Genomic DNA, 16618 nt, shown 5'->3' on the forward strand with positions numbered 1-16618 from the left:
TCTAGAATTGTTTCATTTGAATAAAGGTGACAAAGTTAAGGTTTTGCCAAAAAAGCAGAATTGTTTTATAAGGCTGTTCATTCCAGTAGTGTTTACTCAATTTTTAATAATAACATAGAGGGCAGGAGCATGACAGAAGATAGTTTGTGGAGCATAACGTATATACCGATAAATCTGATAATAACTTTCATGTAAGACTCATATTCTTTTGGCATGTGTAAGCATTTTATAAGTACCTCATAACTAATAATATACATACTAAATAATAGTATACCTTGCAAAATATAACGTTGTAGTAAAGCACCTTAAGAATAAACTAAACACCAAAAATGAAAAAAAAATGTACAAAAATGCTAATAAGCACGAGCTTACAAGAGTTAAGGAAATGTTTCCCTTGCTTGTAACTGCCTTGAATTCCAAGTATCCCTAAAATAAGAATACTGAAGTTGCCTTACATTCTTAGTATCCCTAAAATTAGAATGCTGGTTGCCTTATGTTCCTAATATCCCTAAAATTAGAATGCTGAAGATGCCTTATATTCCTAATATCCCTAAAATTCAAATGCTGAAGATGCCTTACATTCATAGTATCCCTAAAATGTGAATGCTAAAGTTGCTGAAGTTTTTTTTTTTTTTTCAAATTTAAGACTATAGATCAGGTTATGAGGAATTATGGAAAAGTACAAATGTGTGTGACTTAATGAACATTAGCAACGAGACAGTGTGTTGCAATGAAAAGTACAGATGGCTTAGCATTGGGATGATGGCTGAGATTATAGTTTTGCTGCATTGTATGTGTTGATGACACCTGAGATTTAATATAATCTGTATGTCCTCATATGACATGAGATAAGTAATTTGGGTGGGCCTGACATACTTTTTTGCTACTATAAAAGGGAAGTTTCCCTCACAGTGTTCCATCTTCCACTCAATAGCACTTATCCTGTGTGTTGTTGATCGGTGAAAATTGACTCCAACGAACCATGAAGGCTCAGGCATTGCTGCTCATTGCTCTTGTTGTAGCTGCAACTCTACTGACAGCAGAATGTGGCCAAGACAGTGCAGAACGTAGAATGCAACCAGGTAAGTAATCAATTAATGTGAGCTATTAGTGAAGGAACACAAAGGTGACAAAAAACAATAGCTGACTTTCAAATCAAGTATGATATAGATTTTTTTTTTCTGTTGAAGTTGCTGCAGATAACCAAAAGTCTTGCAAAGCAAAGTTAAGATTTCCTATCTCAGATAGTTCTAATTTACCAGTTTCATTTATTAAATGTGCTTTGCAACTATGGTAACAAAGTTTTATGTCATGTTGAAATTTAAGAAAGTAACCTGTAGGACACAGCTAGGCTTTGTTTTTTAGCCATGGTGTGAAGATGATAATCATAAAATACAAGATACCAATAATGCTGCTCAAGTTTTCTAAAATGTGTATTTCTTATATAATTCCAACTTTTTCAAATACCTGTATGCAACTGTACAGAACAACCTTTCCTGTGAAAACTAGCCAGAGTATTATTGTCATATTGCACGGTAAGAAAGCTTTATCAAAAGTACTCTCATATGCAAACAGATATCCATGAATGAGTGAAAATTATCTCATTTTCATAGTCAGCTACATTTCTAGGCGCTTGCCTTTAGGGGGTCAAGCTGTCTTATTTCTTTAGGTCACCTTTTACACTGTTTCTTTCCTTGACAGAAGCTGCACAACCAATGAAAACATATCCAGCTATGCATGTTCAAAAATTAAACTATCACCCCCTTTATTTTGCCTGCACACCCTGTTTACCTTTTGTTTCCTTGAACTTCTGTCTCACACCATTTGCCATGTTCATTATAATATTGCGGGTTTACAAATTGCACTCAAGCTCTGCCTATAACTAAGTCAGACATATATATATATATATATATATATATATATATATATATATATATATATATATATATATATATGTGCATAGTGAGAGAGAGAGAGAGAGTGCATAACCTCATAGTAACGTTTATCCAGCATACAAATTATTTTACCTCACTCATCCATGCATGCAAAACATGCTAAATTTTCATTTCAAAACATAACGCTTTTTTTCCTTAGCATGCACGTTTCACACATTTTGGTATTATAATTTCTCACAACTCATTTTTTCTACCACTTAATCTAGGGTCAAACATGTAAATGTGCATTTTAATGACAGGCAAGTACTAGCTGTTATATCAAGTCTGCCCTTTTTCCTGTCTTTGTGATATGATGAAAATCTTGCTTAGCTGCCAGCTTTATTCTTCCTTTGGTTTTCCATCCAATGAACTAATTTCCTTAAATCCATCTTATAGATTTTTGAGTTCTTCCACAGTGTTCGATATTACTGTATCTTTTATAAAGCTGTTCCAGTAATTTACAATCCTTTATACTGAAAATACTTCCTCATGTCTCCACTGAGCATTCTTCTTTTATTGTCAGCTTCTGCTTTCTTTGTATATTTATTTTTAGAAAGTGTGTGCCCCTTTCTAATTTATGAATTCCATTAATGTATAGTTCTGCACATAATCATTTCTAAAGGCTCTTATGACTAGGGTGAATTTCAGGTACCAATTAAACCTTTGACCTGAAGCAGTGTGCTGATCATGTATTTGTTTGTGGATATTCCTCTGTAACAGAAACTGTTCTGTAGTCATTCACTGGCATATCCTAAAGCTGCGGACAAACGTCACTTAGTAGGCAAAAGCTGAGGAACAAACAGAACTACTAAAGGCATATGCTGCACTAACGTTTACCAATGTAAAAGAGGGACTGTACCCATGTTAAGGGGGTGAAACAAGGCTAAAGGTAAGATTAGCAAGATTAGGATATAATGATTCAGGAAGTAGTAAAAATGTGTTAGATGGACTAATGAAAGAGAAGGTGCAAGGCTCAGATGTGATATATTCTAAGATTCTAAAAGGAACTTGTAAAGGCATTGCATTCAGGACTGATTAAAAGCAGAGAAAAAAAACATGTTTGTTTTTTGTATTCAAAAACCAAGAACAAAGTTAGATATAGATAAATGTAAAGCAAAGGAGCTGGGAACACAATTGTTGTGAGGAAAGACCGACTAAATAGGAAGGATTCTGAAAACTTTATGCAAATTAATAGTAGAGAAGCACAGCTAATCTCTGAGCTTCAATTATAGTCGATTAAAAGTCTAATTCTGAAAACCCTATGCAAATTAGTAGTAGGGAAGCACAACAATTGGGAAGCTTAAATTACAACCCATTAAAAGGCTAATATGAAAACCAGTCATAACAACTGATCCTCTGAAATTGATGTTTGTTGAAATTAGGATAAAAGAACAATGCTTTAGCCAGTATTACTATAGTATTTTCTTGATCTGATGAAGTATACAAGATGAAGTGCTAAGCCAAATAAAGCTTCTTTAAAGGAATACTGACTCAAATTGACTTATTTCAAAACATGATGGAATTTAAGCTGAAAACTTTGGAAATTCCTGATAAAAGCTAAGGTTCTCTCTCTCCATCCAGAAACAAAATCTACTTTCAAGCTAATACTTTTAGCATTTATTCAGTTCAGCCTGACTGGGACATCTTGGATCCCCAGGTTGGTTTAGTTTGGCTTGGGCTGCATCCACAACTTGGGACCTTTACTTTTATTTCTGTGTAGTAGATGGTCTAAATGTGTGGAAGGCATTGTAGCCCTGAACTGCTAGGATTCTCTCAATGGATTTAAACCATATATCAGAAATTACAAAGATGTCTACATTCTCCAAGGTAAGGAGAGCTTAATTTTTATTCAGAATCCTGACATTGAGCAGTCTCACTTTAGGATTATACTGGGTTGGCTTTGCTATGCCAGATGGTTTACAAGGCTGGCAATGCCTAAAAAGGCACTATGGGGTTGACAAGGTTTTAGCCAATTGTCAAAAGCCTAGAGGGGACAGGTATATACCATCCCTGGTGAAGAATCATTGTCTGTCAACCATATCTTTCAAAGCTGGCAAATATTGTACCGCCTTTGAATGACATGAAAAACTAAGAAAATTATTAAAATCAATTATTTTTGTTTGCATTATGGCATCATCCTTTGTGAAGATAAAATTCTGCTCAGTGTTTGACTCATACTAACCTGGGACATATAGCCTGAAACTCCATCATGTCTCTCTTGATATAGTCCATGGGGTGTGCATCTCATATCATTTATGTAGACCTATGACTGAGTCACACTGGTACTTGTTGTTCAATGACCCAGTCCTGGTCCCTGACAGGCAGCTGACCGTAACCATCTCCTTGCACAACCTGATGAGTGAAACATCAGTGTGCCTCACAATGCAGTCTCCTATGACCAAAATGTTGGGATTGTCTGTTGGCATGCCTTATGGGATTTTGCCCAGAAGCAGTGTGAGTTGAGGCTGAAGGTATTGTTGAAGCTGTTTCTTTGCTAGTGTGTTTTTGAGGTTGTTGAGGGTACTTATTCTAATTATTGCATCTGAGAGGGCTTTCCAGTTATGGTTTTGGTAGAGTACTGTTAACAACCTCAGCATATGTGGATCTATATGTTTGTCCTGTACTGCATATTGCAGATAATGTGTAATCTGTGTTTCTTACAACCTTTATGGTAATTTTAGAGGCTGTGTGTAAAGGCCTTGTCTCAAGAGACAGTGTATAAGTACTTCTATCTCATACACTGTTAAATGTATGTTCCATGTCTTGGCTAGCCGTTTCTCAGATGCATAATAAAAACTAGCAACTCCATTATTTAACTGTCGCTAGATGAATCAATAGCTATATAGCTATATAGCAGAATAAAGTAAGCTTAAATACATGTATCAACAGCATAATACATACTGCACAATTAAATCTAAAGCAAAATATCAGCAAATATAGAAATAATTAAGTGCATAAGAGAGGCATGCATTTATGCTATACTAACACAACAGTTTGCAGACACACTTTAACATCAGCAATACAAATAGTGTGTACTGATTCACACACCATAATTTATGCCTAGAATCACTGTTTAAGAGATAAGTTTTAAAAGGTCTGGAAACGTGAATCACAAGGTAATGTAGCATGGATTCGCAAATGGAAGGCCATCTCAGAATGTCTAATAGAATTACAAGACAGCATGTCATACTTTAAATAGAAACGAAAGCTTATTTTGCAAACACGTGTAGAAAGTCAGGAACAGACATGCACTTTTTTATATGCAGAAATTTCTTCCAGGCTTAAGTTAGTGTTAACTTGTCTTTTGTAGAAATGTTTCTACATAATTGCAATGTTAACCCCTAATGCTACTTAAATACTGTGTTCCAGATATTTTTCATACAAAAAAAAAAAATAAATAAAAAGATGGTCTTAACTGCACAAAATTATTAAAAATCCTAACCAACTGACCAACCAACCAAGCAATGAATTGAATCAAATTAAAAAAAAAAAAAAAAAAAAAACAATGACACACGAGTACTTTTGTTCAATAAATTTAACTTAGTGAAAATGATGCAATAAACAGTTTTACATACATGAGGCCACTCTGTTGATGTCATGCAGATACACTTTAACCACAAAACATTCATAAAACAGAGTGCCTCAATGAGGCCCGAGGAATACATTACCTGGTTTTTTTTTTTTACTCTTCATGACATTTTGTGATTCAAACATCTACTGCTGTTACTACTGCCATCTCATTATTCAATTGTACCCTAATGCAGAGCTACCTGTGCTCTGCAAACCAACATTTGAGATTGACAAATTATTATTTGTTAGTGTTCCATTCAGAATGCACTGCATATTTACATACATTAAAATATTAACCAGATTAATTTCAGCTCTTTCATATCATAATAGCAGTATCTAACCCCATATACTATCTCTGTTTTACATGTAACCAGAATAAAAAAGTTTAAAAATTAAGAGCACTGCAAACAGCTGAAACATTTGCTCACATACTATTTTTCCTGATCAGGAATGGTAACCCTTCACTACTTCTCCCATAATTCTGTAATATGTGACCTCCTCCATTCCCGATATCAATAGCTAACTCTTCAAGGTATCTAACCTGACTATTACCTCTTTTCTGATTTATGTCCTATTTCTACCCTAAGTACTTGTTTTCTTCTCTCTTCCCTCAGACCTTATAAAAATGGGTTATACTTGTTTGCATTTTCTGCTCCCAACTTCCTTCATCTACTTTTTCCTGTCCTAGAGCCATCCTATTTCACATTTTCACATGGGTAGTGTCAATCACACATTTTTTCTATTCTTCACAACATACCTTCTTCAAGCCCAGTACCCCAAAATGTTATGTTCATTTCATTATTTCTGTAACCTACTTTATTGTTGGCTTTTGAATCTATTGACTTTCTTCTTTAACTTTCACACACTTCTCTATGATATGTTTCTTTAAACAACCTGTCATACTCAGCATTATTTTACATATGTATATTTTTTTCTTCTCAACCTTCACCCAATGCTAAATATACAAACATTTTACTCATGGCAAAACCTTTTTTTCTTTCTTTTTTTTTGTGGGAAATCTTTCACAATTTACTCACTAAAAATATCTAAATTCCTCTTGATCATATACAAACGAAGGACACATGAAGTAAACTTCCCATCACCCCTTGGCACCCAAACTATTCAGAATGCATTTATATTTTTATTTCCTCATCCATCTTTACAGATGTGCAAAAATTCCACAAATGTCTCTCTTCTGTTGAAGTAAAACAACCTAGATGATCCCCACTCTTTTCCTGAGTGTACACTGTTTCCCATTGTTGCAGCATCTATATGCAGTCTTCCTTCAGCCACTTTCTCTAACTGGAATGACCCTTTCTTCTGCTGCTCTCAGTTATACCTTTAAATCTCGTTCAGTTATACCTCTGTATCCCTGGATCTCCACTGACAAGAGGTAACTTTCTGCCTAACTGGACTATCCCAGTGAAAAATACATCCATGCTTTCTGCGATGATACTCATTTCCAAGTATTATATGTCTGCTTCTTCCTGCGCCTCTTCTTCTCTAGTTTTTTTTCTTGGTCAGAAAATGTCTGCTGAAACCTCCAGAATCTATCGGTTTCATCCTATACTGCCTACATAACTCATCAGCCTTAAATATGACTTTACCTAAACAGGGACACTGCCAACATCACTATCCCTTGATTGTTGATTTTATTTTTTTTATGTTAAGGTAAATTTCAATTCACAGTCCATTTGACTGAAAGAAGGAAAGTATGTTGACGTTATAATGACTTTCCCTTTATATCAGTTCTATCTCTAACTAGATGTGCCCTTTGTGTTGAACGTTTCCAAAATTTATAACAGCAGCTACATCAACATCCACATATATATCTATATTTACGTCCCTATCTCAATATCAAAGTCTATGACTTTGTCCAGATCCACAATTGATTTATATTTATCTTTACTTATCTATTTGTTTACTTAATAATGTCAATCCATTGCTGTGCCCTTCATTTTATGCAAACTTCATAAGAAGTACTATTTGTAATGACAGAGTTTAACCACATTATTATTATATTAATGACTAAATTATTCAGTTACATTTAACATATAATTAAATTATAGCAGTAATCGTCATACTTTGTTCTTTAATTGCAGTTCAGTTTCATAATGTTTTTGCAAAATGATCTGTTACATCTGACTGAAATGCTAAAATATGAAGTAGTCGTAGTGGAAAGTGAATAATGTGACTTTGTTGCCACTCTGATAACAGCAACATATATGATTTGACTGCATATATGTAAGGATTGATTCTTTGAGTACATTTATTACTATCATGATAAGAAATAAGTGCACATCTAACACACAAGTTTAGCAAAATGGGAAACCTATGTATTATCTTACCTTGAAACAGTGAGTCTCAGAAGACTAAAACAGGAAGATTGCAAGTTTCCCATTCTCAACATTTTTCTGTACTGGTTGCCTGTGCTGCATATTAACTGCATTTTAGAGTCAGAGGAGAGGGAAGAGGTGTGTTCTATTTTTGTTTTCTGCCATTCTCATCTTGAGTTGTGCAGTCTCAGAGTAGTTACATTTAAGGATCATGAGTATAAGGGCTTGCACTGACAACAGCAGATGCAAGAGGGCTTGACCCTTTGCACAAATTAACTATTTCATGTATTGTTTGATCTCAGCAGTATCACTGTTTTGAGGCTACAACCTCCTAAGGAATTATACATTTTAGTTGCAATTAGTTCCCTGTTGACTAAACAGCATGTGATTAATCACTGTTTAACCTAACAAAATGCTGGCATGATGCTGTAACTATCTGTGGGCAAACATAATCTTTCAGCATAGTACATATGAACAAAGATAGAATCACCCCTACGAAAGATGGACTCTAGGTATATAAATTGCCTGAGAGAACACAGGGTCTTACTTTTCTACTTTGTGCACTGTTGATAAATCATATGTCATTACACTCGAGTGTCTGCTTTGTTCACTGTTGATAAATCATATGTCATTACACTCGAGTGTCTCCTTTGTTCACTGTTGATAAATCATATGTCATTACACTCGAGTGTCTGCTTTGTTCACTGTTGATAAATCATATGTCATTACACTTGAGTGTCTCCTTTGTTCACTGTTGATAAATCATATGTCATTACACTTGAGTGTCTGCTTTGTTCACTGTTGATAAATCATATGTCATTACACTTGAGTGTCTCCTTTGTTCACTGTTATAAATCATATGCCATTACACTCGAGTGTCTGCTTTGTTCACTGTTGATAAATCATATGTCATTACACTCGAGTGTCTGCTTTGTTCACTGTTGATAAATCATATGTCATTACACTCGAGTGTCTGCTTTGTTCACTGTTGATAAATCATATGTCATTACACTCGAGTGTCTACTTTGTTCACTGTTGATAAATCATATGTCATTACACTCGAGTGTCTCCTTTGTTCACTGTTGATAAATCATATGTCATTACACTCGAGTGTCTGCTTTGTTCACTGTTGATAAATCATATGTCATTACACTTGAGTGTCTGCTTTGTTCACTGTTGATAAATCATATGTCATTACACTCGAGTGTCTGCTTTGTTCACTGTTGATAAATCATATGTCATTACACTCGAGTGTCTGCTTTGTTCACTGCTGATAAATCATATGTCATTACACTCGAGTGTCTGCTTTGTTCACTGTTGATAAATCATATGTCATTACACTTGAGTGTCTGTTTCACTGATTTTGACATTTTCTTTATTTGTTTCATTTACAGGGAGTCTTCTTCCACCATCCCAGGCTCCAGGCACAGTGAGTATTACCTTCTTTGCTTATTTTCACAATGTAAAAAATGAAACTGATATATGAACTGTACACATATACAGATTTGAGTAATGCAGATAACCTAAAAATCATGTGTAGTACACCTACGTTAGTAAGATGAGAATTCCCCTAAATTGCTATGATTCATATATTCATTGGATTTCCAAGGCAGAGTCAGTCTATGGCCAATAATCACATTGTTAATATTCATAAGGTACCTTTTGCCTAAAGAAGGGCAAAACAAGTCAGGTCTGGCATGAATCTGTCAGAACTCATCCAAGTTTCAAGGTTTGCCTTAAAAGAAGTGAGGATACCACTCTATTTTATTATAAATAGTATATTATAGCAGAGATGATGAAGCACTCAGTAAAGAGTCTGTCCCTCAGTGTATCTTATTTATTTGTTGATGGAAATTATTTCTTTAGTTTGAGTGTTTGTGGAGTCACCTGTTTTGCTAACAGGTAGAAGATCAAGGAAGGCTGGGTGCTCAGCAGCTAGGAATGATAAATGTAACTCACCAAGCAGGGGTTTATAGATACAGATGTTAGAGATTACTTCTATGAACAGAAGTTCAAAAAGGTTTCATAACAAACCTGAGAATGAATGTCAGACATTACCTAGCAGGTTGCATTTACATATATTAGTAGCTAAGAAGAAAAGTTAAAATGACATAATGAAGAGTCTTTCCAGTTCATATTTATTTAAATGCTTCCTTCCTAAGCAGTACAACAATAAAATATATAAAATGAAAACAAATAACACAAACAGTAAAAATACTGTAACAAAATAATAAAATGGACAAAGAATTATGGAACAATTAAGTAAAATAACTAACTAAAAGAATGTCTTGATATTGATAAAATCACAGAGATTAAAACTAATGACAGTGTATACAAGTCAAGAAAAGATAAAAATTCAAGTAAGAGGATGGCATATTGCTATAATATACTTAATTAGAAATATTGAAGGATAAAAACTTGAGTGAAATGTTAGTTCAAGTAAATGTTCTCTGAAGGACCTTCTAATATCAGAGAAAGTGGAACATTCCTACAACCAATGGAGACGAAGGCTTCAGAGATGAGGGGACTAATGACAAAAAGCCCAAATACCAGAGGATTCCAACCATGCTTTGGGAACTTGCAAGACCGTTATCAGGACTGTAATGCAGGAACTCAGTCATGTAGGCCTAAACAGACCAAAAGGAAGACTTGAAAGGTAATACATAGTTGAGGGGGTAACCAATGCAGACCCTATTCCATGGAATAATAGAACATGAGAAAAGTAATGGTATACAACCATGTTGCTATGTAGAGTTAGACAAAAGTATGCTGCAAGGACTCTGAGTTTATTACAGATGGATGAGGAAACATAAGGCAAAGGATAGTAAGGAATGTAGGACAACTGAGGAAGACATCGCTGCTTATTGTTCTGTTCTTTTTATCTTCTAGTGGGCCTTTCACATTGCACTGCTAAGCGCTAACTGGTTTCTTCCTGGTTCATAAAACACTTATAATACAACCAGGGAATCCAGTCAATGAGGAAATGTGTGCATGTTTCTGCTGGGATGAGCTGTGCTGGTTGCATAGACCAACCAACCTTTGTTACAATGAAGGAGGAAAAAGTATTCAATCCTAATTTGCCATACAATTACTAAGACAATTTACATTTGGTATATTTGTAGCTATGTGAAAAAAATTCGGCAAATAATTAAAATAAATCTCTCTTACTGTAAAAATACATAAGTTTAGATCAGTTGAGCAATGGAATAGCTGATTTTTGCCAAAAAGTATATATGTATTTTTAAATGGTCCCTGAATGCATGAACTCCTTAAAGTGTGAATGCATGATTTCCTTAAACTGAAACATAAAAACAAAGTAATTCTACCTCCTTTTATGCATCACTAAAAAATCGCAACAGTAAATATAAGCTATGAAAGAAAATTATTTTACTTTTATGGGTACTTAAACATTTCTTAAATGTATAAATATCAATACCTTGTTCAGACTATTACAAAGTTGAGCCTCACAACATACATCCTGCACTCTGATGAATATAGGCAAAATAGACGTTTTTGCATATTTCCTTTAACACATGAAGTAAAGTGTAAGAGACCAGGTTAAGCTGTGTTGTTTTTTTTTTTTTCACTTTTCTCCACTGTTGTGAACCATGAAATTGGTACATATAAGTAAGGACCCCCACCTGGAGATGGAAATAGGCTTCCTCAATAAAAAAATGTGTGTGTGTGTGTGTGTGTGTGTGTGTGTGTGTGTGTGTGTGTGTGTTTTCTCTTATAGCAGTTTTAGTTGCATTCCAAGATGTATAAAGCTACCGAAATGTAAAACATAATATGATTATTCAAATTAACTTGTTGAATCCTGCAACACATCCTTCATAGTGCAAAAATAAACACAAAACACTTCCTTGAATATTTCATTAAGGATGACTCAGCTGTGTCAAATAAATTGGTCTGAAAATAGCATACCACTGAGTAATAACTGAGAAAAAATGTAGTTGTAAAAACTTGCAAAACTGCAGTTGGAAAAAATGAGTTATAGATTTTTCAGTAGCCAAGATTCAAAAAGGTATGGAGACCCTGAAATGGAATTTAAATGAAGATGGCAACCCATTTTAATCCACTAAAATGCAATACCAAGTAAATCATTCTGATACCAAAACTAGTTAATTTACTTATTTAAACTTTAATGTATATATAAAAAACACATTGTAAAAATAATGATATCCATTTTATAAGCATAACAATGCAGTAAAGAATGTGTGTTATTCAGATATTACTACACCTGCAGGAAGCACTAAGGCAATCAGCCTTTGGACTTATGCTTCACATCACACCTGGTAGTGTGATACTCTTTTTATTGCTCATCCCCTTATGCCTTATTAGTTATGTAGTAATTTAGTATGATATGGTAATCCTCCCAGAATATCATTTGAGTCAATGTGTTCCAGCCTGGGGTTTTCTTTTCAGTTTGGAAGTATCTAGGTTCAAATTATGTGATTTCAAGGTTTACGTACAAGTCATTAAACGTTAGAAAAAAATCAAAAGACATTCTCTAATACTGGACAGACTAGACCATATTATTTTCAGTCCAACTGAAACATCAGAACATATTTATTTATTTATGTGCTTATTTCTGCACTAGTAATACAAAAAGGATAATAAACCACGTCTCACTTCTTTTTCAATCTGGGATAGCAGAATGTGTGTGTGTGTGTGTGTGTGTGTGTGTGTGTGTGTGTGTGTGTGTGTGTGTGTGTGTGTGTGTGTGTGTGTGTGTGTGTGTGTGTGTGTGTGTGTGTGTGTGTGTGTGTGTGTGTGTGTGTGTGTGTGTTTTCTCTACAACACTGCTTTGGATACCTTGAAATCCAAGGAAACCAGAAGTATTGTACTATACTGTAGTATACTTAAAAAGTTCCAAATTCATGGTTAAAATTTTTCCAATTTGTGGTTATTTCATAATGCATCTACAAACTAATCCTAAACTCTCATTTGTATTTCTCTGAAACAGTAACATCATCTCAAGGAAAAAGAAAGAATTGTGTTACAGTGGTTGTGTGACTTTAGCATGAACATATAACAGTAGTCAGTGCAACACTCCACAATCAGAGTGCAGACAGCTTCATCTCTGTAAAAATATGACCATCCTTAATTAATTTTAAAACTTGAAAACTAGTATTCTGCCATTATTTTTTCAGTTAGACTGAGTCCTATTGTCATTGTACAATAATAGAAAGGATATTCTGAGAAAAAATGCCCATCACACTCTTATCTAAAAATGCATCCTCAAAAACAGTTTCATAACCAAAATGCCTGAAGGCTAATTTAGAAGCAGAAAGAAAACAGTACTTCATATCCATCTGGCAATTGGGAATTGACAATTAGAAGATTGTATGCTGATAATGAGCTGCTTCATTTAGTTTAGGGTTTGATTGTCTCAATCTCCATTTGCCTACTTTATGATTCAGAACCGATCATTTAACCAAAGAATGCCCTGGGTAAATCGGGCCAAGTTCCTCAATATTATCCTAGATTGCACACTTTGCAATGATGATGAACATGTCTAAGTACAAACAGAACTGTGATCTTTATAGTTTCTTTTACAAATCTGCTCAACAATAATTACAGTGCAAGTCTGAGAGATTCAAAATCATACCCTTTAAATTTCAGGCAATGTTTTGTTATGCAAGTTTTTAACATTTCCTTCTTAATTTTATACTTAGGGAAGCCCTGTAACTCCTCCGCCTCAACAGGACAGCAATGAAAGTGACAACAGCAACGAAAGTCCCGCCAGCTATCAAAGTGACGCCAGCAATGAAAGTGACAACAGCAACGAAAGTGGGAACTGACATCACTGTCAGTGAGAAAACCCTCCTGAGACTGTCACCCACCATTTAATCACCATGTAAGTGTTACAGGCAGTAACCACCTTACATGACAATACTATTAAGCAGTCCTAAGCATTGGAGGTGTTACCAGCTCTACTCACTGTCATTTTATCCAAGTGCAATAAAACCTGTCTGTGCGCAAACCTGTTGATATTTGTCTTTATTTGTTAAACTATCACAAAGCATTTTACTTTTTTTCTAAAGCCATAATGTTATATGCCAGTATTATAACTTCATAATCTTATAATGACAAGAGTTCTTTCACAATGAATGATATCATTAAACTGGAATCTGAAATAAGTGGAACAACAGAGTCGAGTGCCCTTTCTCAAGACTTGGGATGCATTAATGTCCTTTTATGCAAACATTAAAAAACATTATTTACAAACAGCATAGTAGTTAACTCAGAGGATTAATTGCTGTTAATGAGTTGCTCCCTATTGTACAGGGTACAGGGTTTTATTTCTTCCATTTATATTGCCTACTATATGACTCTGAGCAAGTCACTTAATCAGGCACTCCTCCTGAGTCACCCATAGGTTCATAGGTTCATAGGTAGGTACTAGACTATCAGCCCAAGGACCTAAGTAAGCCTAGCCAACAAGGTTCCCTGGCTTATGCCACCCAAGAAAGTTATTTTCCTGTGTCCATGTTGAGCAGAGCCACAGACGTGATCCCCGGGGTGTATTTCCTATTTCCCATCCACTCATTAAGATTTTTCTTGAAGAGTGCTAATGAGGAACTTAGCTTGACATAGATGGGTAGCTTGTTCCAAAGTATGGGAAGTCTTTGGAACAGGATTCTATCCCTCCAGCATGTCCTGTTTATTGTGGTGACAAGATTTAGGTCCCTAGAGTGTGTAGCTCAGAGGGATTGGGATTTCTTTAGGTGTAGCATGTCCAACAGCTCTGGGTTTGACATAGCTTTATATGTTAGGCAGAGATCACCTTGAAGTAGGCAATATGCTACAGAGTAAATCTGGAGCTTTTTGAGATGGTCAGTGTAGGTCATCTGTTTGAGGCCAGTAATCCTCTTTGTGAGGTAATTTTGTGGCCTTTCCAGCTGCTGCAGATACCTTGTGAGGTGCATTCCAAAAGGTGCATTGTACTCTATAATGGGTCTAATGAGTGTCGAGTAGAGTGGAACAATGACCTCTTTTTCCCTGGATGAGATCCCTTTTGTGATGAGGTGTCCCACATAGAAGGATTTCCTGTCTACTGTGGTGATGTGATTATCAAAGGATAGACTACTGTCCACCTGGGTCTCAAGGTCTCTTATCACACATTTGGAGTTAAGTAGACTGCCACCTATGTGGTAGTCATGGGCGCAGAGTTTTTACCAGAGGGGGTGAAAATGCATATTTGGCATTGAGCTTGAGGCCATGGCTCTGACACCAGGCATCTGTCTCAGTGAGGCCCTTCTATATGATGTCCACATCATTTGGGGACTCGACTATGGCTCCTAATTTGCAGTCATCTACAAACTTTGCTAGCCAAAGGCCTTCTGTGCTGTGTTAGCCTGTAGTTCAGAGAAGTAGATATCAAACAGGAGAGGTCCTAGGACTGAACCCTGTGGTAGTCCACTTGTCACTGGTTTGAAGTCAGATTTGGAGTCTGCAACTTTTACAGTGTGGGTTCTGTCAGTGAGCCAGTTGGCAACCCATCTTGTGACATAGGGATTTAAACTTGGTTTAGTGAGTTTAGCAATAATTCCAGAATGGGGTATTTTGTCTAAAGTCTGGGTCAGGTCAAGATAGGCTGTCTGAACCACCTTACCCTCGTCTACGGCTTTGGTGACTGCTTCAAAGAAGTCAAGTCAGATTCAGGAGGCATGATCTGCCTTTCACAAACCTGAACTGGGTGGGTTCCAGAATTTGGAGGTTACCAATGTCTTTGTTTATGAGTTCCATGATGATATGCTCCATGGCCTTACAGACCAGCCTCGTCAGGCTAATAGGGCAATAGTTCTTGGGATCAGTGGTGGCTCCCCCTTTGTGGCATGGGATAACTGTTGCTGTGCACCATTCAGTTGGCAAAAAGCCTGACATGAGGTTATGATTCAACATGGTGCTTAGGTGGGGAGGCAATTTGTTACGAATTTTGTGTAAAACGCAGCCTGGGATGTTGTCCAGTCCCATGAATGCTGTGTTTTTGGCTTTAGAGAGTGCAGCTTTTACCTGCGAAGTTATGATTACAGGGACTCTGCATTCTTCCTGTATAGATATGGACCCTTTAGGGGGTGAGAGTGGGGTAAAGTTAGTACTGAACCTATCTGCCAGGATGTTGGCAATATCAGTTGGTTCTGTAATTTTTATGCCGTTGTGCTGTAACTCAGAGCAGATCTGGGTGCTGCTATTGAGATTCTTGACATAGCTATAGAATGCTTTGTGGTTGTCCCTAGAATCAGTGACAATTTTTTTTCATAGCTAGCTTTGGAGGATCTTATAAGTGATCTTAGCTTCTTACTGAGGCTGACCAGGGAGTTCTTCCACTCATGGGATTTTACTCTCTTCTGTAACAGTTTCTTCCTTCTGTTGTAGAGTTTGTTTATGGCAGGGGACCACCAGATTGGCTTCTTTTTTTGGAGGATAGCATCTTGGTTCTGTTTGGGATAACACAATCCATGCACTTGTGTAAGTGTTGTAGGATTCAGCAGTCATAACTATATTGTCCATCTGCATGGGTGTCATGAAGTTCACCACTTCTGTCTTAAGAAGCATAAAGTTGGCTTTGGAGAAATTTTTTACTATGGTTTCCTTAATGGGGGTGGGGGCGTGATGTCAATATCTAGGTTGATTAGCTTATGGTTGGATCTGAACAATGATGAGTTGACTTTAGGTATGGAAGACCAGTCACTCATGTTGGTAATGACTAGGTCTAGGATATTGCTCCCCCTGGTGGGGGTGTGGATAACTTGATCCAGGGCATTGGAATTT

The 16618-nt window shown here is 36.0% G+C and overlaps 1 protein-coding gene across 1 annotated transcript; it reads left to right on the top strand.

Annotated features, from left to right (window-relative positions):
* The first annotated feature begins 904 nt into the window (after nt 1-904).
* LOC122808020 (variant surface antigen F-like) lies at nt 905-13826 on the top strand. Its single transcript, XM_044079010.1, has 3 exons — nt 905-1082; nt 9235-9269; nt 13519-13826. The coding sequence occupies exons 1-3, from the start codon at nt 983-985 to the stop codon at nt 13642-13644; spliced, it is 261 nt and encodes an 86-aa protein (XP_043934945.1). The 5' UTR covers nt 905-982; the 3' UTR covers nt 13645-13826.
* Nucleotides 13827-16618: the final 2792 nt, after the last annotated feature.

Source organism: Protopterus annectens, chromosome 8.part0, assembly GCF_019279795.1.
Source record: "Protopterus annectens isolate FY-2018-M chromosome 8.part0, PAN1.0, whole genome shotgun sequence".
NCBI lineage: Eukaryota > Metazoa > Chordata > Ceratodontiformes > Protopteridae > Protopterus > Protopterus annectens.

Coding starts and splice junctions, on each gene's coding strand:
- LOC122808020 (XM_044079010.1), top strand. CDS start 983: ATGAAGGCTCAGGCATTGCTGCTCATTGCTCTTGTTGTAGCTGCAACT. Junction 1,083..9,234: donor AGAACGTAGAATGCAACCAG/GTAAGTAATCAA, acceptor TTTCATTTACAG/GGAGTCTTCTTCCACCATCC. Junction 9,270..13,518: donor CATCCCAGGCTCCAGGCACA/GTGAGTATTACC, acceptor TTTTATACTTAG/GGAAGCCCTGTAACTCCTCC.